We start from the raw sequence: 12246 nt of genomic DNA, 5'->3' as shown, positions 1-12246 counted from the left end.
TTTACCTCCATTTATATCTTTTCTCCTTTCCCCTCTCCTTCAAGGACTGGAAATGTGTATGTGGCTTCTAATTCATCCCTTTCCTTCCAACCTCGGTGCAGTTCTCATAGTAAACAGTGTTTGTGGATTTGATCTGCCTATGAGATTAGTAACCCATTCTTCATAGGGAGGGGACTACCTTGATTATGGAGGATTAATTTTAACTTCTTCAAGCAACACAAGGAAGGGAACAAGTCCAGATTGAGCCTCCACTAAGTGCTAAATATTAATAGATACTTTACATAGATTTTTTCAGTGTCAAAATGACCCTAGAAAATAGACTTTATTTTTTTTAGAGATGAGGAATGAGTTCAAAGAAATTAAGTAATGTGTACAAGGGCCAACAACACTGGGTGGTGCAACTAGGATTTGAACTTGGCCTCTCTGATTCCAAAGCCTCCCTTTTTCCTGACAATCTACTGTTGCCTCTTAGTGAATATATACCCTACTTCTGTATTCTCCTCATTACTATATTGCTTAGATAGTCAATGTAATAGAAAGCTAAAACTTGAACTTCAGTACCTTCAAGAGCCCTGGAACTCTTCCATCTGTATCTGTCTGTCCACTTTTGAGCTTCCAAATGATGATTTATTGCTGAACAGCACCTTGAGAGGAGCAGATAGAAGACCAGGGGCATCCACTCCCCAAGGTGACTGGGGCAGGAGAGGGACAGAGAGGAGAATTAGGAAAAGTTGCCCTTTTCTTTAAACAAAGATTTCAGAAACTTTCCAAATTATGGATATCTTCATTTTCTCTTTGCTTGCCTACATGTCCTATTTTTTCCTACAGAAAATACAGTAAGTACAGAAAAAGTCCTGCTTTCTCTGAGTACCTTCAAGGCCATTTTATTCCCAGGACTTCCTGGGTCTTCGGGAAGAACTCCTCCAGCTCTGGGGTGAAAATGCTATAGGCTGGGCTATTTTGTGTCAATTTCATTTCCAGGTGTCCGAAATTAATGTTAGTCAAATTATACCTCAAAAAAATTAATATTTTTATATGACCCACAAAATGATGGTGTTAGGAGGTGGGGCCTTTGAGAGGTAATTATGTTTAGATAAAGTACAGCTCCCTTGATGGGATTGATGTCCTTATAAGAAGAGAAAGAGACTAGAGCTTTCTGTCTCTTCCATGTGAGGACATAACAAGAAGGCAAGCCAGGAAGAGCGCTCTCACCAGACACTGATTCTTAGACTTCCCAGCCTCCAGAACTGTGAAAAATAAAAGTTTGTTGGTTAAGCCACCTAGTCTGTGGCATTTTGTAGCAGCCCAAGGTAAGGCTGTAAACCTCCTCCTTTCTCTCTGACGGGAATTGGACCAGTTCCTAGAAATGGACCAGCAACTTTGGGATTGCCCTCTTCTCTGGTGCCAGGGAAGCCAGAAAACCAGAGGTTCCTTTTAGGTAAGACCTACCTGGATCTGACAGTCTGTTGTTAGCAGGGATTGGGTTTAAGAAACATGCTTTGAGCGATTCTGTTCCTTTGTCCCTACCTCTCTGACCTTTCTAAAAATATTTGAGAGGATAGTCATTATGAAAGATTGGCTTGAAATAGCAGAAAAATTTGTGAAATCCTGGACTCTGGGAATGGAGAGGGATTTTAGAAATCTTCGGTTCTCTCTGTTTGCCACTGACAACATGGATGGCATAGTGGCCCATTGTTGACCTAGCTGATTATTAGAAAGTGATTATTAGAAAGTGAGCTGCAGTGCTGACTATTAGAAAGTGAGCTGCAGTGCTTTTCCCCATCCTTTGCTGTGCCCTCTGGGTTTTTGAGGAATGAGGCTGCTGCCATTTCTGGACAACAGATCTTCATTGGGTTTCTCTATTCTAATCTAAACATCCTCAGTTCTCTGAGTTCCTCTACTCAAAGCTCCTTAGCATTCCACTCACCCCTTGAAGGGAATTCTCTTGCCTTTCTGTATCCTCTTTGAGGTGCCCAGAACTGGATAAACAGTTTGCATAGCAGGGCAACCAGGGCAACCAGTGAAGAAGATGTTGGGAATGCTCAGCTGCCTAGCTTTGCCTAGCTTTGCCTAGCTTTGCATACTGATGGAATGTCTAAGGTGACACCTGCCTGTTCTGATAGCTGGGTCATACTTTGGACCCTGGCACACATTCATTTGGTCAGTGTGAGCCAGCAAAAGTTTCTGCATGCTATTATCATAAGACAAGTTGGGCCAGAGAGAGGGTGAAGGATCTTATTTATGAAGAATCTTTAGAACAGGTCTTATTTATGAAGAATGTTTAGAACAACTTTCCTTTCTACCTTCATTTGATATCACCATCTACCCTGTGGTGTCTTCCTGAGGCATCTTAGATCTTTGGGCCTGGGAAAAGGGGAAAGACAGTGGAGGGGCAGTCATCTCTAGCTTTCAGAGTTAAAAGTTTGAATCTTTGTTCTTGCCCCAAATTAATTCTTGGAATATTTATTGAGTGCCAGTCATGCAGTAAGCACCAAGCTAGGTACTGGCAATACAATGGTAATAAGCACGATAGATGTAGAGCTTATAAAATCTGATGGGGGGAAATATATTAATTAAATAATCACACAAATAAGTATATAATTCCAAAATATGATCAGTGCTTTGAGAGAAAAGTAAAAGGTTCTATGCAAATATTTAATGGGGAATCTGAATCTGACCTAATCTTTAAGTCCTTGAAGAGGTAACATCTCAGTTTCCATCATCAAAGGAAAAGTATGAGTTAAGTGGGCAAAGATGGGGGGGGCAGTTATGGCTGGAAAAGGTATTATATAGGTGGGAGGAAGAGTGAAGGCCCCCGGCAGGAATGAGATGAGCTAATTTCATCACAGTTGACACAGTAGCATACGGCAAGCTGTCAGTTGGGAGATGGGTTGATCAGTTGAGGGATAGGTGGGGAAGGACGTTTATATTTTGGTGTACGGACCAAATGGCAGAGAGGAAGTAGCTGGGCCTCACAACACAAAGATACCAGTATCTACATGATAATTTCCACATCATTAGGTGGTTATTGATTTTGCGTCAATAATGAGTTCGGATTGATCTGGCAATCTCCCTTACTACATGTTGACCCCAAGATCATGTTTTGATACCCATCCCACCCTGGGGAGGACCCTCGAGGCAGGAGCTGCAGCTAAGAGCTTGGGTATGGGAGTTCCTAAATCCTGTAGCTGCCTGAGTCATAATGGCCTAGCATGAGGCCTAGCTAACTTTAGGAATGGACAGAACAACAACAACAACAACAACAACAAAACGACAAGCCAGAGATGCCAAGTCAGTTACTTCCTGTTTGTTATGTATCTTTTAGGCTCAGCTCCAACGTGACAGGGCAGAGTTCACAAATCTGAGCTCTGCTCTTCTGGGCAGAGAACTCGTTGTCAGTGGTGCCATCTGCAGGGCATTAAGGAATTTGCCAGGAATTTGATGGGATCAGGAGGGGAAAATGCCATCTCTCTTCTCTCTCATTGAAGCCTCTTAATCTGAGCATGTACCTGGCCCTCCATAAGGCTGAAAGACTCCTATTCCTTCTGATCTTTTAGCAAGCAATATTTAAGGCCCTTGGTCCTACAAGGCAGGACACAGGGCTGTAGTATCACTTCCCTTCTTCCCTGCCAATTAAACCTGTCATTTGTTAAAAAAAAAAAAAAAAATGAGGCACTGGGCTCCTTTCATTTTAAGGTCATCTCAAGGAGGTTAAGAATGATGCATTGTCGGGGCGCCTGGGTGACTCAGTCGTTAAGCGTCTGCCTTCAGCTCAGATCAGGATCCCAGGGTCCTAGGATCGAGCCCCGCATCGGGCTCCCTGCTCAGGGAGAAGCCTGCTTCCCCCTCTCCCACTCCCCCTGCTTGTGTTCCCTCTCTCACTGTGTCTCTCTCTGTCAAATAAATAAATAAAATCTTTAAAAAAATTTTTTTTAAAAAGAATGCTGCATTGTAAAGGCATTTAAGCATTCTGGTGTTTTTTATTTTTTTTTTAAAGATTTTTATTTATTTGACAGAGAGAAAGACAGCAAGAGGGAACACAAGCAGGGGGAGTGGGAGTGGGAGAAGCGGGCTTCCCGCCGAGCAGGGAGCCCGATGCGGGGCTCGATCCCAGGACCCTGAGATCATGACCTGAGCCGAAGGCAGACGCTTAACGACTGAGCCACCCAGGTGCCCCAAGCATTCTGGTGTTTTTTTTAAAAACAGGTGGGTGGGTGTAAATTGAAAGTCTTGATGTACTAATGTTAATTATCATCATCATCATCATCATCATCATCCTTGCCATCTCTAAGTAAACTCTCCTTGGGTTTTACTTATTTCTATTTCTTTTCTAAATAAATGGCTCATTTTTCCTTGGCAGTGGCTTTGGTGTCTCACTGAGTAGAGCTGTCAAGTCCTGTGGTGCCCTGTCCCTCATCTCCTAAGCTTAGATGCACATCGCTGCTAAACTTCAAGTCCTTTCAGACTTGATTTTCCTATTCACCACCCTCTCTGAGAAAGGCAGAATGGGAATCTGGAGTGCAAAAGGGAAGATAGGCCAGGGTGCTTAGATGGCTCAGTCATTAAGCATCTGCCTTTGGGGGGGTGCCTGGGTGGCTCAGTCGTTAAGCGTCTGCCTTTGCCTAGGGTCATGATACCAGGGTCCTGGGATCGAGTCCCACATCAGGCTCCTTGCTCAGTGGGAAGCCTGCTTCTCCCTCTCCCACTCCCCCTGCTTGTGTTCCCTCTCTCACTGTCTCTGTCAAATAAATGAATAAAATCTAAAAAAAAAAAAAAAAAAAAAAAAGGAAAAAAGGGATAATAGGCCCAGGAAGTTAAGAGAGCCTGACTAATGACAGAACAAAAAGTCAAGTGTCTCAATCTGTTTCCTAGGCCTCTCTACCCTGAAACTCAACTCAGAAGGTGCTTAAAGAGACCTGGGCCTGAAAAGGGAGTGAATATGTTTTACAAAACCCTCAAGTTGAGGGTTTGATGTTTGTATTGAATAATCTGTCCTAAGAGGGAAATAAATAATCCTTATTTTTACCTCCAACAGAGCAGTCTGTGGGCCATAATCATTACCAGGAATTGTGCTTGCTGCCAGGGCAAAGATATAATCAGACCCCAGTGCCCCCCAAAGGAATGCTTCATGGCATTTCCTGGCTGCTTTGGCATTTCATTATAGGCAGCCCCTTCCTCTTCACCCCAGTCCCACACTTGGTATTTCACGTCACCAAAGGTTTTGACTATTAGTAACTACTAATTGTCATGTTGCATACAAGATGATTAGGAACAGAGGGGACAGAGGGAATACTGAATTCAAGCAGCCAGTTGGATCAATAACCAAATAATTAGAATATAAAGAGGACTGGATAGTTCAGGAAGAAGGTAGATAGGAGGTGTCTATTCTAAAGGATAGCTTAAATTAAAACAACCACAAATGTTGAAATTTGAGTTTGAACTGTAGAAAATAGAAAACTTTTTTTTTTTTTTTTAAGATTTTATTTATTTGACAGAGAGAGACACAGCAAGAGAGGGAACACAAGCAGGGGGAGTGGAGGGGGAGAGGGAGAAGCAGGCTTCCCGCGGAGCAGGGAGCCTGATATGGGGCTTGATCCCAGGACCCTGGGAACATGACCTGAGCCGAAGGCAGACGATTAACAACTGAGACACCCAGGTGCCCCTAGAAAACCTTTCTAAATTACAGGTTTTCTCCCCCACCCCTTATTTTTTTTAAAGATTTTATTTTTAAGTAATCTCTATACCCAACGTGGGGCTCAAACTCACAACCCGGAGATCGGGTCGCATGCTCCTCTGACTGAGCCAGCCAGGTACCCAGGTTTCCTCCCTTTTAAAAAATGAAATATATCAATCATACCGGGGAAAAAAGGATAATATAAAAGATATTGTTCTATCCTTTAGAAACATTAAAACTTAGGGGTTTGTATGTAACTCCCACTGATTCTTGCCTCCTGTAGTTTTCTCCCAGATTAAACAGGTTTGACATGTGTAACAAATGGTATATTGTAGAAATGAGAGTGTGACTTGCAGGATTAAGTCACAGCATTGCAGTTTCCAACTTGCCCTCTCTTGGATCACTCACTCTGGGGGAAGCCTGTCCCCATGTTCTAAAGACGCACAAGGAGCCCTATTGGAGAGAGGTCCACGTGTGAACTGAGGCCACCTGCCAACAACCACTAACTTGCAAGGCAGGTGGGTGAACTGCCTTGGAAGTGAATCCCTCAGTCCCAGTGAAGCACATAGGGAACTGTAGCCTCAGTCAACATCTTGACTGCAACCTTATGCGAAATCCCAAGACAGAACTAGCCAGCTAAACCACTCCTGAATTTCTGACCCTCAGAAACCACGTGAGGTAATACACATAGATCTTGGGGCAATTTATATGATAATAGGTAATAAAATTGCAAATAACTATTTAACTAGCACCAGCCTGTCATCTTATTTTGCTTTGTTTACTACAGATTAATCTTCTTAAAAATACAACACCCCCCACCCCAACACATAAAACCCAACCAAAATAAAACATCAGGGGTGCCTGGGTGGCTCAGTCAGTTAAGGGACTGCCTTTGGCTCGGGTCATGATCCCAGGGTCCTGGAATGGAGCCCTACATCGGGCTCCCAGCTCAGTGGGGAGCCTGCTTCTCCCTCTCCCTCTGCCTGCCGCTCCCCCTGCTTGTGCTTGCTCCCCCCCCCCCGCCCTGTGTCAAATAAATAAAATCTTTAAAAAAAAAATCAGGTGCAGTTGAAATGCTCGCTTCTTGATCCTGTCCCTGCCTTGTGCCTCAGAATTCTGAAAAAAGCACATGGCACATTGTACACCGTGTGCTTCCCTGATTTTAGGTCACCCAGGACATTTTCCTGAAAAGCAAGCTCTGCCCTGCATTACTTTGCTGCTGTTTCCCGGGCTCTAGCCTAGCTACCTTTCCCTCTTGCTTTATAGAAAAGAACAGAGACACTGAATCAGAGAGTTTTCAGACATCTCTCAAGACCGACTTCCTTCCAGTTCAGCACTAATTCAAAACCTTCAATCCCCATTTGGTCACTAATTCAGTTTAGGGTTCCCCATAGCACTTTACAGCCCCGGCATCGGCCTTCCCCTGGGACCTGCAGTGACTCCATTTGTGTTGCTGTGCTCAGCCTGTAGCGCCACCCAACAGAGCTTTCTCTGAAACATCTGAGAACAGGAGCCCGTAACTATTTTTATAAATTTGTAAGGAAAAAAAAGGGAAAACTTTGGTATTCCCTAATTTTTAAACCAAGGATGAACATCTTCAGGCCTTAATAGTCCCTGTACTTTCTGAATTTCAAATATACATTTTCTCTGCAGTAAAACACTCTATTTGAATCCTGTTTGCCTATCTCCTACATAGTCCTTTAGATGTAGCCAAATTCTATTTTTTTAAGATTTTATTTGACAGAGACAGTGAGAGAGGGAACACAGCAGGGGGAGAGAGAGAAGCAGGCTTCCCGTGGAGCAGGGAGCCCAATATGGGGCTCGATCTCAGGACCCTGGGGTCACGACCTGGGCCAAAGGCAGATGCTTAACGACTGAGCCCCCCAGGCGCCCCCCAAATTCTGTTCTTGAATGTAAACTATGCTAAGTGCCCTAAATTGTAAACTCTTATCCTAACCTATACAAATGTTGCCACTTTACCCTCTCCTAAAGCAGTGCTCTTCCACAAACATCCAGGGCCTTTTTTTTTTTAAACCCACAGCTGCTTATTTGGTTTACTATTAGGATTTTTGTTCATCAGCAGGAATTAGGATCCTGCAACTTATGACAGGGTTGGAAACAGCGTTTACTTCAACATGCTCAAGAATTTCTCTAGTCATCTGTGTTCCTATAGAAGGGTCATTTTGAGGGCGCCTGGGTGGCTCAGTTAGTTAAGCGACTGCCTTCGGCTCAGGTCATGATCCTGGAGTCCTGGGATTGAGTCCCGCATCGGGCTCCCCACTCAGTGGGGAGTCTGCTTCTCCCTCTGACCCTCCTCCCTCTCATGCTCTCTCTCTCACAAATAAATAAAAATCTTAAAAAAAAAAAAAAGGGTCATTTTGAAATTTTTAGTTACATTGATAGATTAGCAAACTTCTTTAAGCAGCAGTCATGAATTTGTAATGCATTTAAAACTTCCTATACCTAAGTCATTAGTAATTAAAATTAACCAATAATTTCAAAAGCTAGATTAGCTCTGGACTAACATTTTTCTAAGCTCCCTTTGATCTAGATTCTAACACTGGTTGAGGTGATATTAGATCAGGGTCAGAATCCAGCTCTCCTGCTTTTCTAGCCCAGTGTGCTCTTTTTCCCAGAGGTGGCTACACAGGAAATGGGATCCTTGATATTAGCACCCTGCTGCTATCTTCCAGATACAGATGAATGGTAGTAGATCCTGAACTGGAGAAAGCAATTTAGAAAAAGCACAGAAGTCAAACTTTCTTTCTTAAAGCCTTTACTTTTGAGACATAATGGAAAAATGCAACAGATACACATGGAAAAGACATGATCACAGTTAAAAGTGAAGACAATCTAACCAGAAAGCTTTAACGCCTGTCAGCTAATGTTGAAGCTAAAGTTGAGTGTGACATGCTGCAGGGCTGAAAGGAATGGTAATTAGTATTCCTCTCCTTCTTCTTCACCCTCTCCTTCAACAGAATCCACACCAACCTCCTCATAATCCTTCTCAAGGGCAGCCATGTCCTCACGGGCCTCGGAAAACTCTCCTTCCTCCATGCCCTCCCCCACATACCAGTGAACAAAGGCACGCTTGGCATACATCAGGTCAAACTTGTGGTCCAGGCGAGCCCAGGCCTCAGCGATGGCTGTGGTGTTGCTCAGCATGCACACAGCTCGCTGTACTTTGGCCAGGTCTCCACCGGGCACCACAGTGGGAGGCTGGTAATTAATGCCCACTTTGAAGCCAGTGGGGCACCAGTCCACAAACTGGATGCTGCGCTTGGTCTTGATGGTGGCAATGGCAGCATTGACATCTTTGGGAACCACGTCGCCACGGTACAACAGGCAGCAAGCCATGTATTTACCGTGCCGAGGGTCACATTTCACCATCTGGTTGGCTGGCTCAAAGCATGCGTTGGTGATCTCTGCTACAGAAAGCTGTTCATGGTAGGCTTTCTCAGCAGAGATGACGGGGGCATAGGTGGCCAGAGGGAAGTGGATGCGGGGATAGGGCACCAGGTTGGTCTGGAATTCTGTCAGATCAACATTCAGGGCTCCATCAAATCTGAGGGAAGCAGTGATGGAGGACACAATCTGGCTAATAAGGCGGTTAAGGTTAGTGTAGGTTGGGCGTTCAATATCGAGGTTTCTACGACAGATGTCATAGATGGCCTCATTGTCTACCATGAAGGCACAATCAGAGTGCTCCAGGGTGGTGTGGGTAGTGAGGATGGAGTTGTAGGGCTCAACTACAGCTGTGGAAACCTGGGGGGCTGGGTAAATGGAGAACTCCAGCTTGGACTTCTTGCCATAATCGACAGAGAGACGTTCCATCAGCAGGGAGGTGAACCCGGAACCAGTTCCCCCTCCAAAGCTGTGGAAAACCAAGAAGCCCTGAAGACCTGTGCACTGGTCAGCCTGTTAGAAAAAAGGAATAGAGAAAACATATTATTACTGCTCTTTGCAATATATTTTCACTTTTCATACAATTCCAAGAATACAGATCTTACTAAGCATTTAGTTAAAAATAGCTTCACTAATGGGCGCCTCCGTGGCTCAGTCGTTTAGCGTCTGCCTTCGGCTCAGATCGAGTCCTGCGACAGGCTCCCTGCTTGGGTCTCCCTCTCCCACTCCTCCCTGCTTGTGTTCCCTCTCTGTCAAATAAATAAAATCTTAAAAAAAAAAAAGCTTCACTAATATCTATAAAATGACACTAAATAGTCAGTGCTTTAATTGGATTTTTTAAAAAAACTGTAAAGGAAGTTTACCTCACTCTATTACATTTCAGTTCTGTGTTTAAGATGAAAAGAACATATTTCCAATGTCTACCTTAGGATCACTGTTTACTTTATTCTTGAGAATAAACCTACCAGCTTCCGAATGCGGTCCAAGACAAGGTCAATGATCTCCTTGCCAATGGTGTAGTGCCCTCGGGCGTAGTTGTTGGCAGCGTCCTCCTTGCCAGTGATGAGCTGCTCAGGGTGGAAGAGCTGCCGGTAGGTGCCGGTGCGAACTTCATCTGCAAAAGGCAAATAGAGCAGCCACCCCTCACTCACCCCCTGCACAAGCCCGCTCAACCCCAGGGTGTCCACGGAGCCTCAAGACAGACCTCCTGTCCCAGACACCCCCCTCCACTGTCTCACCCCGGGAGCTCACGGGGTCAGGTCACTGAGGCCAACTCACCAATGACTGTGGGTTCCAGGTCTACGAACACGGCCCTGGGCACATGCTTGCCAGCGCCCGTCTCACTGAAGAAGGTGTTGAAGGAGTCATCTCCTCCCCCGATGGTCTTGTCACTTGGCATCTGGCCATCGGGCTGGATGCCGTGTTCCAGGCAATAGAGCTCCCAGCAGGCATTGCCGATCTGGACACCAGCCTGGCCCACGTGGATGGAGATGCACTCACGCTGTGGAAAAGTAGATTAGAAAAAAAGAAAATCAGTATTAAACTAATCTAGTGACTGTAAAGCAGAACAAAATAATTTATGTAAACAATCTTACAAACTTCCCCTTCTAAAACTATTTAAAATGTAATACTCTTTTAGGGGAGACTCTATACTTTGATATGCTGGCTTTTAATGAATTTCTTTTCCCTATCTAAATTGGGAAGGTCTCTTTCCAGACCAAGAGCGCTTAGTCACAGCTTCCTCCTTTGGAAGACGAAGATAGGGAGGCCATTCATCCAGTGCTCAGGCCTCAGAATTCCATTTTAGACTACGCGGCCAGATTTCCGGGCAGCGCCCATCGCAGGAAGCACGTGGCCAGAACAGTGCAGAGGAAATGTCTGGCCGCAGGGACAAAGGGCGGGGCTTTGCGGCACAGGATGAATGAGCAATTCAGGGTGTGCGCGCACCCGCGCCCCTCTGCGGCTACCGGGGCCGCGCAGCTGCAGAGACACGCAGCAGCCTCGTCTGCAGAGGCGCCTGCCATGGCCAACCATCTTCGGCTCCCCCAGGCGTTGGGCTCAGCCCAGCACCTTCACATCTGTCAGGGCACAGCAGGGGATTATCGGCGGCCCAGATCTGGACCAAGATCCGATTTCCGTTCCCTCAAAATCACTCACTGCCACCACCTGCTCCTATGCGCATTCCTAACTTAGACCAAGGACGGACAGATGGCTTCTAGAAGCTGTTGGGAGCTAATTGTCCTAATACTCTAGCGTAGTGAGGCACAGTGACAAGGAGCCGTTCTCCACATTCATCTTATTGTTCTCGTTAAAAAACACTCCCCCCGACCCCCCCAACTCAGGCTAAGAAAAGACACACCCTACGGTGGTAGACCCTCAGCACCCGGCGCGCACGCGCAGACGGCAAAGGCGGTCTCCCGCCGCTCCCTGGCGGGAAGGTAACGGTTGCGCCTGCGCTTTTGTGTCGGGCTCCTTCCCGCCTCCGCGTTTCTGGCAGAGGAGGAAGTGAGGGCGTGGAGAGCCCGCGCGCGCGCGCGCGCGCGCCCGCCAAAAGCGGACGAAGGAAAGGGGGATGGGAACGCGCGGGAAAAGACTGTAGGGTCTCGGGTCGCCGCGTCCAAGAGGTAAGGGCTAATTGAGAGCCCCAACCACAGTCGGGGAGCCGGCGTCCGGCCATGCCCTCCCAGAGTCCAAGAAGAAAACGCGGCAGCCTCCCTCCCGGGCCCCAACCATTCTCACTACTACAACCCTCGCCTCTAGCCTCGCTTTTCGCCTTCCAAAACCAGAGCGCTGATCCCTGGCTAACGGCCCCCCCAAGACTGCCCGGCTCGCGTTTCCCGTTTTCCAGAGCGAGGGCGGCGTCCTGAGCGGCCCACTTACCATGGTGGCTATGTGTTAGCAGGCGCAGGCGACAGGAGCAGACACCGGGTCCCGGTTACCGTCCCCGACAAGCTAAGAGTCGAGGTAAGTAACGCACTGAGGCGGGGGCGCTGCCGGAGCTACTTAAGTAGCGGTCCGGGGAGGGGCGGGCGGGCCCAGGCGGTGCCATGGCCGCGGGCCCCTCCCCCGGCCCGGCGCGCCCACTCGGCGCCCGGCTCGGCCGCCGCAGAGGCGGGCTCCTGGCCCAGAGCCGCCTCCCCGCGCCGGCCCTGCGGGGCGGGGTCCGC

At 46.8% G+C, this 12246-nt stretch overlaps 1 protein-coding gene across 1 annotated transcript; it reads right to left on the bottom strand.

Moving 5' to 3' along the window:
* Positions 1–8433: 8433 nt before the first annotated feature.
* On the bottom strand, positions 8434–12202 carry LOC123842630 (tubulin alpha-1B chain). Its single transcript, XM_064591316.1, has 4 exons — positions 11960–12202; positions 10358–10580; positions 10045–10193; positions 8434–9592 (listed from the first exon to the last, which is right to left on the bottom strand). Exons 1-4 carry the CDS (start codon positions 11960–11962, stop codon positions 8612–8614), a joined length of 1356 nt encoding a protein of 451 aa, XP_064447386.1. The 5' UTR covers positions 11963–12202; the 3' UTR covers positions 8434–8611.
* Positions 12203–12246: the final 44 nt, after the last annotated feature.

This window comes from Mirounga angustirostris, unplaced genomic scaffold (genome assembly GCF_029215605.1).
Source record: "Mirounga angustirostris isolate CCGP_5_RB_7025 unplaced genomic scaffold, mMirAng1.0.hap1 SCAF_5, whole genome shotgun sequence".
Classification (NCBI taxonomy): Eukaryota; Metazoa; Chordata; class Mammalia; order Carnivora; family Phocidae; genus Mirounga; species Mirounga angustirostris.
Note: the sequence above shows the minus strand (reverse complement) of the source record. Positions and strands in the feature narration are given on the sequence as shown.